Here is a 21,534-nt window from a genome sequence, read left to right as displayed (position 1 = left end):
TATTACTACATTTAGAATAGTGAGTAGGCTAGGAGAAAAGTCTCTGTTACCATGGTGATCTGCTCAAACAGATCTTCTATCATGATGCTGAAAACATTGATTTGAACTCATCCTAGTTGGCCAAACAGGAAATCTAGCTTTATCTTACTCCTACTGAGGCAGAGACTCACTCCCAGTCCAGAAGGACTCGCCTCCCGGCAGATTGTGTGTGTTTGTGTACCTTCTTGTGCAAGCTCGGTGATGTGAGTCTCTATGTCTCTGATGTTATTAGAGTCCAAGTAAGTCCACAGCTGGAACAATGTGACCACCAGTTTATCTCTTGGGCCTCGTCGTGGTAACTTCTGCCCCAGAACTCGCTCAGCCATGCACAAGAACACTGGAACACACACAGCAGAATTAACAAAACTCTCGCTCTCTCTGCCTCTCACACACACACACGCACACGCACACACACACAAACACACACAACACACACACACTGCTGTACCTGTATCACCTCGGTCACTCAGCCTGCTTGAGTAGACAGCAGACAGAGTCTTCATGAAGCAATCAGCAGAGACACAGAACACACTGCTGTTCTTCACACACTGCTGCCACAGTGAGACCGCACCACGGCACAGGCCCAGTTCTGGTACCACTGTAAGACAGGAACATTTGGAACTATCATGGTAAATACAGAACATATCATCACATTATTTATATTATTTTGTACGTCAGGACGTCTGATCTATCAAAGCCAAAAGGGCTCCACCAGGAACAGCACTGATGCTGATATTTTATGGATCCAGGCGACAGGTGTAGCAGAACGTACCTTCAGCTGGCTGTCGGGGACACTGTGGACCATTCCTGATGATGTGGTGGATGACTTTAAACACACTGGCCTCTCTCAGCAGTTTGTCTAAGGCATACATCTCTCTACACCGCAGAGGTCCAAACACACCCAGATGCTGCACACATAACACCACATACATCCGGGACTTTTGTATAACTATTATGAAGACAAGAAACAGAACCAGAACCAGAGCATGGCTTATTGCAGAACACTGGGGCAAAGGTCCTACCAGCAGCTGCGCACTGCAGTTCCTCAGGTGAACCACCAGGGAGCAGTCCAGGGAGGTGGATCCACTGGTGAGGGGTGAATCTGGGCGGAGGCCTTCCCAGGCCTGTCTGAGTCTACGTGCACACACACGCACACACACACACACACACACACACACACGCACACACATGCACGCACACACACACGCACACACACACACACACACACACACACACACACACACAGAATGACAGTTCTCTGTTTTACTAAAGCTGAACTGAACTTGCTTTCACTGTTGCTTGAATAATATTTTAGGACATGCTGAAATATTTGTTGAAAAAGGAAGTACTTGTGTAACTGATACATGAATACAGCACCTTAACTGTAAACACCCGCCTGCAGTTAGGTCATTAGAACTGGGTTCTAATGAGATAAAGTACCTAGTCCTGATAGGATTAAAGCATATTTCGGTGGTTCAGTCTTTAACTAATGATTTAGTCACATTTTACTGGATTTGACTGAGTCATTTTTAGTGTTCCAAAAACGAGGCAGCGCTAAACACCAGCCGCTGTTCTCGAGATCCAAACGTCTTTTGTTGTCCGTGCCTTCAAATGGTATTTCTCTTTTTGGGACTTTGTAGTTTGTCCTAAAGTTGAAGTGGTAGCAGCCGGCTGTTTCTCCTTCTGATGTTATTGAGTAGAGAACATCTCACACCAGTGGTGTTCTTGTGCTAAATACGCAAAAGTGTGTGATGAGAGGAGGACCCAGCAGTGGTTCGGTGAGACCGACAACTGGATGGTCCGATAGCTGGTTCCAGTCTGAAACATGCTATTAGTGGAGATTTTAGAGAAATGCAAGAGAAACACTTGATTTATTAGTTGTTGTTTTTATAAATTTTTTTAATGCTCCACGGTATATTTATAGTAAGTAAGTAAGTAAAAGTTTATTTATATAGCGCCTTTCACAGATATAAATCACAAAGCGCTGTACAACATGATAAAGATCAGGGCAAATACCTCTAACCAATACAAAGATCAGAAAAACAATAGCAGTGATAAACGTAGAAAATAAAATCATGAGTATAAACAAAGTGAAGGTGTGAACCCGAACAAAGCCATCTTTTTGAAACATGTAGGGAGGGAACGCCTGGATGAAAAAGTGAGTTTTTAGATGATTTTTAAAGACCTCTACAGTGTTAGAGAGACGGAGATTTGAAGGTAGACTGTTCCAAAGTCTGGGTGCAATAGTCTGAAAGGCCCTGTCCCCTTTGGTTTTCAGTCTGGTTCGAGGAACAGCCAGGAGGTTTTCAGATGTGGATCTAAGGTTCCGAGAGGTGGTGTGTGGGGATAAAAGCTCAGATAGGTAGCTTGGAGCCTGGTTGTTAAGAGCTCTATAGGTCAGGACTAAAACTTTAAACTGTATTCTATATTCTACCGGGAGCCAGTGGAGGGACTGTAAACCTGGAGTGATGTGAGCTCGTCTGCTGGATTTGGTTAGGAGTCTGGCTGCTGCATTTTGAATGGCTTGAAGGCGTGAGAGGGAGGTTTTGCTGAGACCAGTAAAAAGAGTGTTACAGTAGTCTAAGCGTGATGGCACAAAGGCATGGATGATTTTTTCCAGATCTGCAGTAGAAACCAGTTTACGAACTTTTGAAATGTTTCTCAGTTGAAAGAAACAAGAGCGGGAGATGGTTTTGACGTGTGAGTCTAAACTAAAAGCTGGATCAAAAATAACTCCTAGGTTTCTAATGTTGGCCTTGGCTGATGGGCAAAAAGAGGTAATTTCTTGCTCGATTTTTGGTTGAAGTTCCGGGGGTGCAGCGATCAGGGTCTCTGTCTTGTTAGCACTGAGGACAAGAAAGTTGCTGGACAGCCAGTTACTGATCTGGGTCAGGCAGAGTACAAGTGTGGCCAGCCTGTCCAACTGGTGTGGCATAAAGGACATATAGAGCTGAATATCATCAGTGTAGATGTGGTAGGAGATGTCGGAGAAAGACTGAATGATGCCAGCTAGGGGAAGAATATAGAATGCGAATAACTGAACCTTGTGGGACCCCGCATGTTAGAGAGGCAGTATCTGAATATCTGTCAAATATAGCTAACGTTAAAACGTTAAGAGGCATGAAAATGCTTTCAGTTCATTCTTTTTCCAAATTTGCTGTTGCAGCTTTAAACTCCCGAAGAGCTGTGCTATAACACAACACACATAACCATGGCAACCAAATACATCTGCTTCATTAGAAAGGAGACGGAAACATGTTAAATATTTTATCGTTAAAGTTTATTTCCCAGAAGTTCTGGCACCAGTTTTTACTGGTCTGACTGGAACCAGTAAACTAAGCTCCAGCGCTGATCACCTTATTTATGTGGAGGTCTGTGATGGTCAGTGGGATTGTTCTCTATCTTATTAAATGTTGAAGTTTGCATGAAAACCACGATGAAGATCACAAGACAAGCAGTTTGATCATTAAAGCTTCAACACTGACGGTGCTGCTGGACCTTTGACTTGTGTTTGTTCACACTGACCTGCCATTTCTGCTCAACTTGCAGCTCTTCTCCTCTTCCTCACAGTCTGACGTGTTGAGAAAGTCAAAGCTGCACAACGCTGACTCCACTGAAAGGCTGACCATGCTGGGTGAGCGGCTATGCCTGTAGCCCTGCACGCACGCACACACACACGCACGCACGCACGCACGCACACACACACACACACACACACACCCACACACACACACACACACACACACAATGAAACTAGGAAACAGGAAGTAGCTGATTATTCGCATCATAATGTCCAATTCACAGCTGAGTCCCAGTCAGAGGTGAGCGAGTGGTGCAGAGCTGCACAACCGTGGCAGAAACCAGATGTGAGTGCACCTGCAGCACAGTGAGAAGACACCTTGTGTCCGTGTCCAAAAAGGATGGTAGCAAACTCCAAGAAAGTCATCGGACTGAACATGAAAACAACACACAACACCGGTGGAGGACAAAGGGCTGCCAGAGATTGTAGTTGCAACAACCAGAAGAAATGCCCAAACTTTGTGTCCTCTGATGATCTACCATCAAATAAACCACTGATCTAGACTTTGTGTGCTGTTAAAGCTGTAATCCAGAGTTTTCACCCTTTCAGGAATTATGTGTAACTTATTAGAAATCCATAAAAGTGATTTGTAACTTCTAACTGTAACTAATTACTTTTTATTGTAAGATGCCTAACACTACTCTGTACTGAGGTATAATGTTAGATAATCCCGCTCCCTGTCCTGCAGAGCCCCATTCAGTCTCACCTGGGTGCCACTCAGCATTGGTCAGTAGTGACTTACATCATACGTGTCAGTGTGCGTGAGCATTTGATGACGTACCCAGACCGGGGCGGGCAATCCTGGTCCTCGAGGGCCACTGTCCCACATGTTTTACTGTTTTCCCTGTTTCAACACACCTGATTTCAATCAGCAGGAGATTAGCTGGCTTCTGCAGAGCTTGATGAGCTGCTGAACTGCGAAGTAACAAAAAGATGCTGGATACTGGCCCTCGAGGACTGGAAGTGCCCACCCCTGACCTAGACTGATGCAGAGTTGATGACCTTTCCCATGGACAACAAAGTCTTGAGAATAATATTTGTAAAACAATTTGTTTTGGTCAGCTAGTGGTGTGTGTCCAAGAATGAGAGCCGTAAACACAGAAGTAAGGACACTGATTTAAGGTGCAATACATATCTCAGCCTGTAGATGGTGCCATCAGAGAAAAAACAGTGTTTCTGCTTTAAAGGCAGAAACTTCCTCCTCCTTTAACCCTCCCAATGTCCTAATGGGTGTGACCCTGCGAGGAAAGTTGACCATTGAGCAGGGTTGATGGTTTATCCCATGATGGTCCACGTGGCAGGAGTGAGGAGTGAGCACCACCTCACCCCTGCCACATGGACCATCAATCCTGCTCAAAGGTCAGCTTTCCTCGTGGGGTCACCCATGAAGAGAATAATTTATTGTCTTACCTTCAGTGTGACCTGCAGCTGCTTCAGCTCCTCCTCCAGTGATTGTAACTCAGGGAACTGTCCTCTATAATCATCCAGAGAGGAAACTAGAGTTCCCAAGGCCTCCTCCAGCCCACTGTCCACTGGGCCTTTGCCCTCTGCTCCCACACAGGAAACCATTTCCTCTACTGACTGAGTGTTCTGGTCCTCTACCTTGGAATTGGGAGTCAACAGTGTGATGGTGTTCTGCGGATGCTCAGAAAGGTGTGGGTCTTGGACGAACCCATCACTTGGGTCAGGTGTCTCAGGGGTGCTGGGCAGTTCTATCTCTATGTCACTAACAGAGGTCCCAGACAGCAGCGATATCACCTCCTCTGATTTACAGACAGCCTGGTTTGGGAAAACAGTTCCATCAGCACCGCTGTCCCTTCTTTGGCTAAGAGAGTTCTGCTCCATGTCAGGACTGATGGTTCTAGAAGCATCCACCTGCTCCCCACTGTTCTCCCTCTGGACCAAAGTGTTCTCCTCCTCGTCTCTGAAAATTGGTGCAAACATCAAACTTACAGTGTTTTAGTGAGCAGCCTGTTTCATCTAACAACCATTAAAAATAAGATCAAATAAACACCTGTGGCAGGTGAAGTCTCCAAATGCGTCAGTTTGTGGGGAAGAACATCCTCCGGGTTCCACCACATCCTGGAGGAGAGGGACGAGAGGATTTACCCATCCCACTGGTGGACCAGATCTAAGGTGGACCAGATCTAAGGTAGACCAGATCTAAGGTGGACCAGATCTAAGGTGGACCAGATCTAAGGTAGACCAGATCTAAGGTAGACCAGATCCAAGGTGGACCAGATCTAAGGTAGACCAGATCCAAGGTGGACCAGATCTAAGGTAGACCGGATCTAAGGTGGACCAGATCTAAGGTAGACCAGATATAAGGAGGACCAGATCTAAGGTGGACCAGATCATAATTTCAACAACTGAATTAGCTCCATTTCCACATGTTGATTAGCAAAAAAACACAAGGAGGCTGCGGTTCTGTTGTGTGTGAGCAGGGCGCACGTGGGAGCGAGCTCGTAGTGAGCCACGCGTTTTTGTGCAAAATGTATACAGGTTGGCAGGTCTGAGAGTTTCATAGCTATAAATCCAAACTGCTGCTCATTCTTCTATCAAATCATACAACTAATTCACCTTTTTCTTTTTGTGACATTAATGACAGAGCCTGAATCAAATGAAAAGCATCAAGTAGAGGCGTGCCTAGATAAATCACCCTGATTATGTTTGTGTTTTCTCTTACCTTCTCAGACACGGAGCTCTGTGGCTCTGATTCAGAGAGCGGCAGGCTGCAGGAGTCGTCAGACGACTCCGATGAATTAGATCGCAGTGTTCTGTCATAGAGATGATTTTTCCAAGGAGACATGCTCTAAAACAGAACAGCAAAGGTCAAAGGTTAAGTCTGGCTTCAAGAATAATGTACACATTTTTATCAAGTGTTTTCACACACATGGGGTGTCAAAACACAGTGGTGTAAGTTAAAATTACAAAATAGACTTTAAAACATCTCAGGAGCTGGTGGAAGTAAAACCATTTCAAATGTTTTATAAAGAGAGGGACTAAAACATGCAGGCCAGATGACTTTCTGATTGTAAATGAGCTAGGTGTGTGTGTGTATTTTTGATTGACAGGTAGAAGGTGAGCCTTCAGCACTAGCACTAGTGACTCGGCCTCACGTTAAAAGTGTTACAGAAGGTAGAGGGTAGCAGAGTTGCTCAACCGCGGTTTTCTGCCTGAAAGCGCCAGCTAAGCTCTGTTAGCTTTGGCTAGCTCATAGCTACATTGGCTCAGAGTTTGATGGGTGTCAATCATCTGGCCTCACCATCGCAGTCCCTCTCTCAGATGCACTTGAATTGGTTAAGATGGTGGGAACCGCCCACTGGGCTAGAATTAAACTCTTCAGAAACCTACAGGTGATGTCACAGAGACTCTGTCCGTCTTACATATACAGCGTTTGGGTAAAATCCTCCCCTTTTGAGTCTGTCAAATGATTACAATAGACCGATATGTAAAGAAAAGACTCACAGCATTTGTTTCTCTTACCGAAGGAGTGTCAGGTGATCCCAGGAAGGAGATTCTTGGAATGATGCTGACAGGACCAGGAAACAAGCCCTGATCATCTTTGTCAAATGGACTAAGAAGACAAAATAATGGAATAATAAAAACTGAGCGAACATTTGTGTTTTCTTTAAACGACAGATGCAGCAACCTGCGGAACTCACATCCAGCTGACTTCCAGGCTTAGCTTAATAGTGCCAAGGTCATTGATGTCCACAGCAACCGTCTGAGGTAGCGGAGCAAACAGGTCAATAGTTTCACAGGAGACATTTCCAACAACCACGTGGTTGGCTAAGCTCTTCAGCTCGGTTACCTGGGAGACCACAGAAAGATGTTTGTATGAAGCATAAATCGTCGTCGTCTTCCTCCGCTTATCCGGGTCCGGGTCGCGGGGCAGCATCCCAACAAGGGAGCTCCAGACCGTCCTCTCCCCGGCCTTCTCCACCAGCTCCTTTGGCAGGACCCCAAGGCATTCCCGGACCAGATTGGAGATGTAACCTCTCCAACGTGTCCTGGGTCGACCCGGGGGTCTCCTGCCGGCAGGACATGCCCGAAACACCTCCCTGGGAGGCGTCCAGGAGGCATCCTGACCAGATGCCCAAACCACCTCAACTGGCTCCTTTCGATCCAGAGGAGCAGCGGTTCTACTCCGAGTCCCTCCCGAATGTCCGAGCTCCTCACCCTATCTCTAAGGCTGAACCCGGCCACCCTACGGAGGAAACTCATTTTGGCCGCTGGTATCCGCAATCTCGTTCTTTCGGTCATTACCCAAAGCTCATGACCATAGGTGAGGATTGGGAGGTAGATCGACCGGTAAATCGAGAGCCTGGCTTTCTGGCTCAGCTCCCTCTTCGCCACGACAGATCGGCTCAGCGTCCGCATCACTGCAGACGCTGAACCAATCAGCCTGTCGATCTCCTGATCCCTCCTACCCTCACTCGTGAACAAGACCCAGAGATACTTAAACTCCTCCACTTGAGGGAGGACCTCTCCCCCGTCACGGAGTTGGCAAGCCACTCTTTTCCGGTCGAGAACCATGGTCTCAGATTTGGAGGTGCTGATCCTCATCCCAGCCGCTTCACACTCGGCCGCGAACCTACCCAGCAAGAGCTGAAGGTCAGAGCTGGATGAAGCTAGGAGGACCCCATCATCCGCAAAAAGCAGAGACGAGATTCTCCTGCCATCAAACTCGACACACTCCACACCACGGCTGCGCCTAGAAATTCTGTCCATAAAGGTAATGAACAGAACCGGTGACAAAGGGCAGCCCTGGCAGAGTCCAACCCTCACCGGGAACAGGTCCGACTTACTACCGGCTATGCGGACCAAACTCACGCTCCTCTGGTAAAGGGACTGAATGGCCCTCAACAGAATGCCACCCACCCCATACTCCTGGAGCGTCCTCCACAGGGTGCCCCTGGGGACCCAGTCAAAAGCCTTCTCCAAATCCACAAAACACATGTGGATTGGTTGGGCAAACTCCCATGCCCCCTCCATCACCCTTGCAAGGGTATAGAGCTGGTCCACAGTTCCACGGCCAGGACGAAAACCACATTGCTCCTCCTCAATCTGAGATACAACTATCGATCGGACCCTCGTCTCCAGTACCTTGGAGTAGACCTTTCCAGGGAGGCTGAGGAGTGTAATCCCCCTATAGTTGGAACACACTCTCAGGTCACCCTTCTTAAAGATGGGGACCACCACCCCGGTCTGCCACTCCACAGGAACTGCCCCCTATGGCCACGCAATGTTGCAGAGACGTGTCAACCATGACAGCCCTACAACATCCATAGCCTTGAGATACCCAGGACAAACCTCATCCGCCCCCGGGGCTCCGCCGCTGTGTAGGTGTTTGACTACCTCAGCAACTTCTGCCCCAGAGATTGGACAGTCCATCCCCAGGTCTCCTGGCTCTAGTTCCTCCTCAGAATGTGCACAGGTGGGATTGAGGAGCTCCTCAAAGTATTCCTTCCACAGTCCGACTATAGCCCCAGTTGACGTCAGCAGCTCCCTATCCCCACTGTAAACAGTGTGAGCGAGTTGCTGCCTTCCTCTCCTGAGGCGCCGGACAGTTTGCCAGAACCTCTTTGGAGCCGATCGATAATCTTTCTCCATGGCCTCACCAAACTCCTCCCACGCCCGAGATTTTGTCTTGGCAACTGCCACTGCTGCACCCTGCTTGGCTATCCGGTACCTGTCTGCTGCCTCCGGAGACCCACAGACAAGCCACGCCCTGTAGGCCTCCTTCTTCAGCCTGATGGCTCCCCGAACCTCTGGTGTCCACCAGCGGGTACGGGGGTTGCCACCACGACTGGCACCGGCCACCTTGCGACCACAGCTAGCAACAGCCGCCTCAACAATCGCAGAGTGGAACAAGGCCCACTCGGAGTCAATGTTCCCCACTGCTCTCGGGACGCGGTCAAAGCTCTGCCGGAGGTGAGAGTTGAAGACCATCTTGATAGGTTCTTCTGCCAGGCGTTCCCAGCAGACCGTCACTATGTGTTTGGGTCTGCCAGGTCTACGCGGCATCTTACCCTGCCATCTGATCCAACTCACCACCAGGTGGTGATCAGTTGACAGCTCCGCTCCTCTCTTCACTTAGGTGTCCAAAACATAAGTATAAATCATGATTAACAAAACTATTTACCTTATTAGACAATAACACTACTATAAATGAAGTTTAGAGTTATTTTAAAGCTGAACCTGGTATTCAAACTGACTCTATTGGGAGGTTCTAGGGAAGGTTCTGGTGTTCCTAGACACTTAGGTCTTCTTCAAGGCACTCCAGGAGTACAGACGATTCTCTCTTTCACTCCCTTATCCTTTTTTTCCCAAGGCTCTTTGTCCTGTCTGCCCACAGAGCGCTTCTCTGCATTTCTTCTGAAAAACCCTATTTTCACTTACCATGGATTTGATAAACTGGTCATTCAACGTGATTGATAAGATTTTTTCATCAAAGAGAATGAAGCAGGGGGCTACCACATGCCCACAGGGGACACACCCGGTGGGGTATATGCTGGATTCCTGGAGGGAATGGAAGATCATATGCCTCAGCCAGCTGCCAATTGAGGACATCGAAGACGTGTGGATATTCGGCCTAATAATCACTAGATTTCTCCTGATTGGAGTGAGAGGATATCTGGTTTTCTTGAAATTTGGGAAGACGGGAGCGATTGGAGGGCAACCCGCACCCACGGAAAGCACCGTCCGTGTGGGGACTTCTCAGATTGGGACGTTTCTCGAGGTGAATTGTAAGCTGGACAATGTTCTAGCTGCAACACCGGTATTAGTGCGCAAAATGGATGTCATCTCGGAGAGAGTCACTGGACGGTATGGACAGATTGGCAGACTTCAGCCTGGCAAGGTCATCAATCTGCAGGAGTCAATGTGCTCTTCGCTTCTCCGAAGATCTCCCTCCCACCTGTGACTGTACAGCATATGAGCGCCGTAGATGGCTGCTCTCACTGGGGGAAACAGGATCCCAGCCACCCCTACCTTCCTATTGGAGTCTCATGTTATGTTGTATTGTCTGAAGTCTGTCGCATATTTGTTGAGGTGTTTTTTTGCAGAGCAAAGCTGTCCTCCTGGTGGAGGGTAACTCTGAAGTGCCTTTTTTCCCTCCACCTGAACCAATTCCTCATATAACCCTCTGATCTCTATTAAGGTAGCGCGACTCGGATTGCGAATGACCACAGTCACCAATTCTTGTCATGTGTCTACGCCCATGTATGTCTGATCTCTGAATTGTGTGTACTGGAACTCTAATTTCCCTCTGGGATTAATAAAGTATTGATTGATTGATTGATTACCTTCACAGTGAGAAATTCATTAATGAGGGGCAAAAACACCATCTCCTCATTGTCCCACACTTGCTTGGTATTGATTTCTATTTTTCCTCTCAGTTTCCATCGCTGTCGACCGTACTTCATGAAGATCTGAGAACAGAAGCCAAGTTTGAGTTCAGAGAAAAGTGTTAAAGTTAATGGTTTGTGTGTTGTTCTTCAGCAGAGGACGACATGTCAGTGAAACACATACAAGAAACTGATCTCAGAGGGACGAGGAACCACAGGAAAATGACCCTGATTATTTTACAGCATGTAGACCCGGAATTAGTCTTTTCCATTCAAATCATAAAACATTTTCTTATGTCAGAGCCTGAAACTGAGCATGCAACTAACATATCTCTATGAACTGGTCAAAATGTAAAACATTAATAAAACATACAAAGTATGTCTTTGACTGCACATACAATCACAGCGTTGCTCATAAGCCAAGTCAAAAATGATTCTGAGATCTTCATTTAAGAAAGAAGAAAAGAAAAAAGAACAAACTTAAAATACTATTTATATTTTACTAAATGAAGACTGGTGTTTTACGGTGGTGGTTTAAATGGTTTAGTCTCCTGGAAGTGGCTGCAGGCATGCTTCTGTTATAAGAGAGGACAAGAGGGACAAACCTCGTACTGATCACCAGCACACAACCTGGCAAATCCAGCAAGACCTGGAAAAGAAGTCAATAAACAATCAAGTCCAAGAGTTTCAAACAACCTAAAGTCAGGATGTTGTGTTCTTATTTATGACATCTAAAACCTTCAATAACTGATGGAAGTAAACCCAACTGAGAGCTAAGTTCATGTATGGCAGGCTTTAATCCTCATCATCATCATCATCATCATTATCATCACCATCATCATCATCATCATCATCATCATCATCATCATCATCATCATCAACCTTTATCTGTAAAGCACTTTGCAACAACCACAGGGCCGTACACTAAATAACCTGATGAAAACATTATTATAAGACCATGACAGATAAAATATAGAACTGCAAACAGGCAAATCAGATAAGACACCCAATAAAAACTCATGGGGAAGTAGATACAACATAAAGAGCATCTATCGTTTTTCAGCTTGCAAGAGGGCAAAAAAGTAAAACTGATTCTTAAATCTAGTTTTGATGATATTCAGAGAAGGAGCAAGTATGGTAGCCAGTGGTAGGTCACTCCATACACCCAGTTTCAAATTAGGAATCAACAGACACCGTCCAGCTGACTGGAGGGTCAGTGAAGGTCAGTGAGAGGTCAGGTTCCTCTGTCATTGTGACAAGTAAAATACAAACAATAATTTAATAGCAAACCAATGTGACGACTGACTGGTTGATGTACCGAACCAGTGGTGCTTAACCTTAGGGGAAAATCGACCAGTCTTCTGCATATAAAGCCTAGCTTATGCTTCTCCACAATGGAGATGCTCACGCATTCACAGGGATGTTTTGCTCTCGAACATCTCCGTCACCTGGAGGTGTTGCGAAGCAATTCCCCCACCAGGACAACAGAGTGTGTAGCACTCTTCTGTGGTATCCTGTCACATATCTGGTCCAAGTGCATTTACTATTGCGTTTATGTTGTGGGATTTTTTTGTGTTTCAGAGACTTTTTAACACAAACAAATTTGACCATCATTATCCTCCACCTCTTCATGAGCTCACTACCTCTAAACCCAGGTTTCCCATCACTTCTGTTCACAAATAAAACACTTGATGCGTATCTTTCTACTCCTCCAGTCATGGGTGAATAAAACATTCATACTTTTACAGTTTTTTTGTGAGGTATTCTTCAAGTTGCTCCATGTCTGCCGCTTGACATCTTCACCTTTCTTTGTTTTGAGGGCGCAATCGCGGAGCTGTTGGCGAAAGCAGCATCCTGACCAATCACAAGCTTGCCTTCTCCGTGTCGTTTGACAGATGTTTAGAAAAGGGGGCTCAACTCTATCCGTCCTCTAGAGGGCTCTCCAGCAGGCTAACATGAACGGATATTGGAGTTGCGTGTCTGCGTACAGACGCAGAAGCATTATTTGGGTTAAGTGGAACTTGACCATGTGCTTTCAGGACATTGCCCTAAATTCCAGCAAGTAATAGAGAATAAAAAGGGGGCCGAGAATAGACCCCTGTGGTACTCCTCAAAAGAGATTGGCACAGTTTGATTTATAGTTTTTACACAAGGAGGCAGCTAGGACCTAACCCTGAGAGCTGGGTGTGTAATGTTCCCCCACTGTTCCAAATATTTTAGTAATATACCGTGGTCCACGGCACCAAATGCCGCTGTCTGTCTGTATGTCTGTCTGTCTGTCTATCCACCCATCCATCCATCCATCCATCCATCCATCCATCCATCCCCTAACTTGATCAAAAGTTGTTTACATCAGGTGTGTATTTATGAAACACTCATGGATCTTAGCTGATGTAACGTGATGAAGGAACCCTTTCTCCCCTCTAACAGCTGTTCTGTTTGACACGGTGTCAGTGTGCATGAAACAGGCTCGAGGTCATGCATTCACTTCTAATGTTTACATTCCAGCAGTGAAGACAGATGAACGAAGAATGAACTCTTTTCTTTTAATTGATCAAATAACTCTATTTTAATAAAGCTAATCAAAACAACTGTTAGTCAATAATAACCATGTGACCGATCTGTGAAATCACAATGTTATGATTAATGTTTAATAAGGAAATGACGTATTGTAGCCACTAGCCACCTGATACACAAGATAAATAATCATGACACGTTCCGGTCGCAAATCCAATCAGAACCTTCACTCTGAAGCGTGGCAGAGTCTCTGTGGTGTTTGTTTAATCTGTCAGCTGTGATTCGACCAGAATCTAAACATCAAGATTAATAAACAGAACAACGCCATTTTGAGTTCAGTATTCAGCCAGCTCTCAAGGTCCTCTGAAGTTCATCATTGCTAAGTCGAGTACGGACCGGCCAACTGTATTTTTTACCTTTAAGCTGAGAACTGCCAAGCTGGGAAATCTCGTCGTTGTTATCAACAAAACAACGGTGCCTTCAGAATAAAAGCTGAACTCGCTGACCCAAAGGGGGGTCCCTTTGACGCTGTGAAACACCTGCCGCTTTTTACCTGGAGACTATCCAAAGACTGGTTTGTCGTGCTGTCGACGCTGTTTCATCGGCTCCAGTACCAGAGGAGGGTCCGTGGACCTGGCAGCCTGATCTAACACGCGAGTCCCTGACGGGTAATGTAGAACGGCACAAGATAGCGTCTCATGTGTTTTTCTGGCCAAGGTTCAAACGTTGATCAGTTAGGAGCAAAACAACATCTTCCACTCAGACTCGCTTCTCCCGAACGGAGGTTCTGAACTGACATCGCACCAACAGACACTCCACCCCACATTCATTCCATCAGCATCCATCACTAGAGAGTTAGTCCTGTTAATTGTTTAAAATAATTTAGATGATTAATTTTTCTTAAACGTTCCGCGGTCTCTCTTGTCTCTCAGTTCATGCAAAGTGTATTAAATTTCCCTGTAATAAAAAGGACCACTCTTCTGATTTAAGAAAAAGCCCAGTGTCCAGAGATGGGGTCCATACTAGATATGGATCATTAATATCTCTGGTCATTAATTAAATTGTAATTCTCTTCATTCCATTACACTGACATAATCTCAGAGTGACTCATGCAGGATTATACAACAGTTAGTTCCAACCAAGTGATTTGATTGGTCAAGAGACTTTCCAAGAGTGCTGATATTGGACTATAACAGCACTGGGACTGTTTACAAACAGTATCACTCCGCTGTGCAAAGGTGTTCTAACCGTTATTGTGGAAAATGTTTGTGTTGCCTAGCAACAGCCTAGTCTGAGTCTCTGTTTCATGTTGGGACTATTTGTGTTGGCAGAGCCTGATAAATGTAAATAAATGAAAAAAATCATAATCTGTTGTTGCTTATTTTTGTTATAAAAATAAAATGAGCAGGTAGAACTGTTGTATAAAAGCAATATCACACTCGAGGTTGTGCGTTGTTGCTGAATATCAGATTATCTACGGCCGAATCACACCAGTGCTGATATTCAGCAACAACGCACGACCTCGAGTGTGACATTGCTTAATTAATGACTCTTACCTTTCATCCGAATGTAGAACTTTCCCAGTTGATTCTGTAACTCACTCTCCAGTATACACATGTTCTACAGAGAGAATCGGTACTTCAGTCCATCTCTTTTGCACAGCTTAACAGTTCTGCTTAATGTACATTCTAGTCTCCACTAGTTGAATGTTGTGTACTCTCATACTTGCTCATCCAGTGGCTTTGAAACAACTTTTCCCCCATAATGTTTTTCAGCTCCTTCTGTTATTTCCCTCTCACCTCTGTGTACTCTTTGTGTTCTTTACTGGCCTCCAGCAAACTCTCCTTGGCCTCTTTGCTTCCTAAGGAGGCTGTGTAGGCCTTCATCATCTTCTTAGCCCCATCTCTCAGCCTCCTCTGTCGGCTGTACACCTCATAAAGCTCCTCAATCTGACAAGAGTAGATGGATTAATTTACACTGAGATTTCACACTCTGTAAAATGTTCTCTGAATGACAAAAAATTGGATATATTGATGCATTTAAAGCATATTGCTTTTTAGTTTATTATGTTTGTGTTTAATTTATACATCTATTTCAATTTATCAACAATTATTTATTAATTTAGGATCCCAGCCTGTTAGACAAGAGGCTCTTCATGCATGGTCTTGGACTATTGTTAGTTTTGATTAAAATAACTCCATTTTAACTTTAGACAACTTATTGCTTATTGAGAAGATTAAAATCACTCAGCACTGAAGATTTAAACCAAGCATCACCAGCAGTTCAGTCATATTATAAAACACAGATTGGTAAATTATGAGATGCTCCACTAATCTATCAGCAGTGCCGTTGAGCAATAGATATTTTCCAGATGACCTTACATATTTTTGTTTACATAACTTTTGATCCTACTGGGAAAGACACCCCCAACCCGATAGCATATCTTTGATCAATTTCTAAATCAGGGGTAGGCAACCCTCGAGTGCCATTATACAGCCTTTCTTATTTGTTTCCCTGTTCCACCACATGCAGTTTTAATCAGTCAGAGATTGCCAGGCTTCTGCAGGTGATTCAACCATTGAATCAGGTGTTTTGGAGTAGGAAGCAACTTAAACACACAGGGTACTGGCCCTGCAGGACCAAGGTTGCCTGCCCCTGGTACAACCCATCTGTGTCAGAGTCACTGCTGTTGTTTTAAAGATCTGTATGATGAACATTAATATTTGACTCATAAACATATCCACAAACAGTCATTGAGAAGGCCGTTCTGGTCTGACCTTACTGAGGTGGAACTCCAGCCGTCTGATGTACCTCTCAATTATCTTCACTTGCTGTCAAAGAAAGGCAAAGTTATAAGGTGTTCACATTAGCATATTATCTGTTCATATTAGCATATTATCTGGTAATATAGCATGTTAGCTGTTCATATTAGCATATTAGCTGTTCATAATAGCATATTAGTTGTTCACATTAGCACACTATCTGTTCATATTAGCATATTATCTGGTAATATAGCATATTAGCAGTTCATATTAGCATATTATCTGTTATTATTAGCATATTAGCTGTTCATATTATCTGTTAATGTTAGCATATTAGCTGTTCATATTAGCATATTAGCTGTTCATATTATCATATTATCTGTTAATATTAGCATATTAGCTGCTCACATTATCACATTGTCTGTTCATATTAGCATATTATGTGTTAATATTAGCAAATTAGCTGTTCATATTAGCATATTAGCTGTTCACATTAGCACATTATCTGTCATATTAGCATATTATCTGGTAATATAGCACATCCGCTGTTCATATTAGCATATTGGCTGTTCATATTAGCATATTATCTGTTCATATTACCATATTATCTGTTAATATAGCATATTAGCTGTTATTATTAGCATATTAGCTGTTTATTTTAGCATATTAGCTGTTCCTATTAGCATATTAGCTGTTCATAGTAGTATATTATCTGTTAATATTAGCATATTAGTTGTTCATATTAGCATATTAGTTGTTCACATTAGCACATTATCTGTTCATATTAGCACATTACCTGGTAATTTAGCATATTAGCTGTCCAAATTAGCATATTACCTGTTCATATTAGCATATTAGTTGTTCACATTAGCAAATTATCTATTCATATTAGCATATTATCTGGTAATATTAGCATATTAGCTGTTCATATTAGCATATTATCTGTTCATATTACCATATTATCTGTTAATATAGCATATCAGCTGTTAACATTAGCATATTAGCTTTTCATATCAGTATATTAGCTGTTCCTATTAGCATATTAGCTGTTCATAGTAGTATATTAACTTTAGACAATCTGCCACATCAAGCAGAGTGGGACTGCCTCAAATTCCATTCTACCTTTAATCAAGATTTTAAGTTACTTTACAGCAACTTACCTTGTCCAGTTCATAAAAGAAACCCTAAGGAAGAGGAAATATCAAATCAGGAGTTTCTGTATATAAATGAATGAATGTGTGTAAAGCCACGCTTATGGGCTCGACACACGAGAGGCGACATCGCCTCTCCTCTATTCATTTTCAATGAGACATGCGCGACAAAGCGATAATTGCGGGTCTCCCTCCTACCAAGCGAAACACGAAAAACGTGCGTGTGAAATTTTGCGCTCGTGTACGTGTCGTGCACAGGTGACCCAGCGACGTGATCCCAGAAAGTTGAAACATTTTCAACTTTTCATCGCTGTTGCTCAGACGAGGACCAATCAACGGAGGTTTCATTCACTGACCAATGAGCGGACAGGATGCTCCGTACATCTCCGAGCAAACATGAAGGAGAAGTTGATTATTATTATGTTTATATAGTAAAATCAGAAGTAAGATTTCACATAACTCTAGCAGCACCTTGTGAAACATGATATCTACCACTTTTTAAACTCTGAACCGCTTAAATAACCTTAATTCCCTCCAACCTGACACAGCCAAACAAAACAACGGAAGTTTAGATTTCGCCATGGAACAGAACGCGTAGACGGCTTTGCCGCTGCCACGGATCGCCTCCCGTGTGTCAGGTAATAAAAGCGACGGCGACAAATTTCGCTGATCGCGGTCGTTTGTCGCCTCCCGTGTGTCGAGCCCATTAGAGTGCAATAGCATACCAATCGGGAGTTTCTTTTAGATTGTTTTATTTGTCTGCTGAGGTTCTCCAAATCCATCTGATGAACATGCAAGGAAGATCTGAGGACACACACCACATCAGCACACAAAGAAGCGTTTACTTTGATTCGGTGATGAAACAGATTCGATGCTATGTGTATGAAGGTGAGTGCACTCACTGAAGGCCTTTCTTCAGGGCTTCATAGACTTGATCCAACCTTTCTGGTTGAGGAACCTTAGGAGTTGGGGTTGACTTGGTTGACATACTGAACATCCCACTGGCTCTGCTGGGCTTTCTGCTAAGACCAGGAGTGCTGAACCCAGAGAAGCTCCTGCAGTTTGAGATTACTGTCACTGTTTGAGATCTTAACCTAAATTTTCTCTTGGAAACCTGTACTAAAAAAGATATGTTCTCATATCACCTAACGTATCAAAAATGTATATAACACCATTTCTTATAAATTATTTCATTAATGTATATTTTTGTCCTACAGGGGACATATAAGGGAAAACTCACCCTTTGCATCTGTTATTGCTGCCATGTAGGTCTCTACTGTCTTAATAAAAGCTCCAAACATGAAAAAAAAAGTTCTTCCTTATTCTGTCAGCGTTTGGTTTCAGGAACTATTTTCCTCAATTGAGGCATTTCAAAAAGTCCTCATAGTGAAACCTGATTAATCTGATAGCAGTTGTGCAAATAGAGTTTTTCAGTTGGAGAACGTCTCAAGTTCTAAATTTTTTGGCATGAAAAACTAGCTTAAAATTGCACAAAATGCACAGGACCGAAGAGAAAGAATGTTGGAGCTGAAGAGAGGCCTGATAGGGTGTAGGTGCCACAGAGAACACCCCAGGTTAGACTGTAGTGGCATTCAGAACAAAACCAGAGGAATCTGCTACTGGGACAGAATGATAACCAGATTATCGGAAAGCCGCGGGACACGGATGTGATGGCTCAGGTACCGATCTGAAGACATCCAGGTGCATCTTGTTTTGATTCACAACTTTGACAAGACATGTCCATCTGTGAAGACACTTGTGTTCTGTGTTGTAAAAACATGGGACTGCTATCAGAGAGAGGTGTAAATATTTGGTCTTCTAACTGATACAGATGGGTTTTTGAAAGATTATCCAGCCATGTATTGAGTTAAACCAGTTAGTCATAATTTCCAGCAAATCTCCTGGTGTTGATTTTTAAGCAATTTTTCCTACAACAGCCAAAATACCAACCCCAAGCAGAAAATGGTGAATGAAGATGGAATGAGTACCTGTAGGCTTTGTCCTGGATGTTAACTCCCGTGAAACTCTGGCTCCTAGTGATGGAACTGGAGGTGATGCGTCGGACTGGGTGAACCAGGAGAGACATGGTCGACAGAGTTCGGAGTGGACTCCCTGTGTGCGACAGAAGGACATTATGGATATGATTTTACATATAGAAATAATTTTCCCTTTTTAAATCGCCAGGCATCAATTGAAAAATGCCTGAAAATGTCTTTCCCTAACACACACACAACATGCAGGTATCCTCCTTGTTCAGTTAGCTGCAGTCTGTCTTGATGCAGCATTAAAAGATACACATAAAGAATGAAGACAGTAGAAATTGTTTAACATGTTTGACATGAATGGTTATACACCGCTCAGCCCCCCCCCCCCCCCCCCAAAAAAGGTCCCACACTAATATTTGGTTTGACCACCTTTTGCTTTGATTGTGACACACATTCACTGTGGCGTTGTTTCGATAAGCTTCTGCAGTGTCACTAGGCTTATTTCCATCCAGTGTTGCATTAATGTCTCATCAGCATCTTGCATTGATGATGGTACAGTCTGACTGCTGCACAAAGCCTTCTACAACACATTCCAAAGATTCTCCATGGGTTTAAGGTCTGGACTCTGTGGTTGCCGATCCATTTGTGAAAATGATGCCTAATGTTTCCTGAACCACTTTTTCACTATTTGAGCCTGATGAATCCTGGGCATTGTCATCTTAGAATGTACCCGTGCCATCAGGAAAGATGGAATAACCTGGTCATTCAGGATATTCAGGTAGTCAGCTGACATCATTCTTGGAGCACATCTTGTTGCTGAACGTAGACCTGACCAACTGCAGCAACCCCAGATCATAGCACTGCCCCTACAGGCCAGTAGGCACTAGGCATGATGGGTGCATCACTTCATCTGCCTCTCTTCTTACCCTGATGCTCCATCACTCTGGAGCAGGGCCCATCTGGACTCATTAAACCACATGAACTTCTTCCATTTCAGAGTCCAATCTTTATGCAATGCAATGGAGCAGAACAACTAAAATGACAATGGCTCATTTGAAACTGCTTTAGCACCAACTTTGGACTATTTAGACATGTGCTTTCTTTAAGTCAAGAGCAAATATTGGTATGGAAGTCCTTTAATGGACTGCCTCATTGACTGACATCCATCCAGGCAAGCCGGTTATGGCTGTAACCCTCAGAATTGGTGGAACCCAGAGGTTGGAGGGGTCATGAGGGTCAAGAAGGAGGCCTAAAGGACATGGCTGGTCCGTGGGTCTCCAAACACTCAGACAGGTTCTAGAGGACCAAGCAGTACACAGCAGTGGCAGTTGCTGGAGTAAAAACTCAGGATTACACCCAACTTCCCTGGAAAGGTGTCTTTCAGTGTTCTGAAGATGAGGGTATAGTCTAGAGTTGAATCCTGGTTTGAAGAGGTGCAAGACTTTTTTTTTTATCTAGGCCGTGGAACTGTGGACAAGCATTTAACCCTTGTTGGGGAATTTGTGTGAGAGTTTGCCCAACCAGTCCATGTGTTTTGCAGAGTTGGACCATATCCCCAAAGGCAAGCTTACGTATATAATCCCCCCTTCCTTCAGTAAAGGGTCTTCAGTCCTTTTTCAAAGGAGTGCAAGTCTGGTCCACAAAGTCAGCAGTAAGTCGAGACTGTTCCCAATGAGAATTGGAGTTCAGCAGCACTGCCCTTTGTAACAAACTTTACGAACAATGTTTAGACACAGTTGTGGGATGGAGGGTGTTGAGGGTGGTGGTGGGAAAATCTCATCTCTGCTTCTTGGACATTATAGCCCTTTTTACAAGACACACCATGCTGACAAATCAGCATAATATTACCACAACGGTGTGTCTTATAAATGCCCCATGCCGATGCACAATTTTTGTGGCATTCATTACGCCTCGCTCTGTAGTTATATTGCAGTAATTGTCTGTCTTATAAATGACAATTGCACCATGGCGCAACAGAGGGAGGTGTCATAATGACGTGGGGAGTTACTGCTGAGCTCCAGCCGGCAACTATATTGAACTATATTGAAAATGAAAGTAAACACGAGCCGTAAGTTTTGCTCTTTGAACAAAATCAACTAAGACTGCAAACTGAAGCGATGTAGCGCTCCAGGAGCTTCTCTCCATTAG

General features: G+C 44.2%; 1 protein-coding gene across 2 annotated transcripts in view; it reads right to left on the bottom strand.

Annotated features, from left to right (window-relative positions):
* The window catches only part of ripor1 (RHO family interacting cell polarization regulator 1), a 37,907-nt gene that overhangs the window by 3,211 nt on the left and 13,162 nt on the right, over window positions 1-21,534 (bottom strand). For both annotated transcript variants that reach the window (XM_015965611.3, XM_070544124.1), the window contains exons 2-20: window positions 19,390-19,513; window positions 18,304-18,456; window positions 18,127-18,205; window positions 17,411-17,434; window positions 16,266-16,319; window positions 15,288-15,437; window positions 15,045-15,108; window positions 11,577-11,620; window positions 10,930-11,055; window positions 7,285-7,433; window positions 7,106-7,196; window positions 6,306-6,431; window positions 5,634-5,701; window positions 5,030-5,543; window positions 3,565-3,695; window positions 1,062-1,173; window positions 812-947; window positions 488-637; window positions 221-376 (exon numbers count right to left, since the gene is read on the bottom strand). In XM_015965611.3, the coding sequence (XP_015821097.1) occupies window positions 221-376; window positions 488-637; window positions 812-947; window positions 1,062-1,173; window positions 3,565-3,695; window positions 5,030-5,543; window positions 5,634-5,701; window positions 6,306-6,431; window positions 7,106-7,196; window positions 7,285-7,433; window positions 10,930-11,055; window positions 11,577-11,620; window positions 15,045-15,108; window positions 15,288-15,437; window positions 16,266-16,319; window positions 17,411-17,434; window positions 18,127-18,205; window positions 18,304-18,456; window positions 19,390-19,487 (2,425 nt within the window). In that variant the 5' untranslated portion in view covers window positions 19,488-19,513. The remainder of the gene's footprint in view (window positions 1-220; window positions 377-487; window positions 638-811; window positions 948-1,061; window positions 1,174-3,564; window positions 3,696-5,029; window positions 5,544-5,633; window positions 5,702-6,305; window positions 6,432-7,105; window positions 7,197-7,284; window positions 7,434-10,929; window positions 11,056-11,576; window positions 11,621-15,044; window positions 15,109-15,287; window positions 15,438-16,265; window positions 16,320-17,410; window positions 17,435-18,126; window positions 18,206-18,303; window positions 18,457-19,389; window positions 19,514-21,534) is intronic.

This window comes from Nothobranchius furzeri, chromosome 14, assembly GCF_043380555.1.
Source record: "Nothobranchius furzeri strain GRZ-AD chromosome 14, NfurGRZ-RIMD1, whole genome shotgun sequence".
NCBI lineage: Eukaryota > Metazoa > Chordata > Actinopteri > Cyprinodontiformes > Nothobranchiidae > Nothobranchius > Nothobranchius furzeri.
The sequence above is the reverse complement of the archived record's forward strand: the minus strand, read 5'-3'. Positions and strand labels throughout refer to the sequence as shown.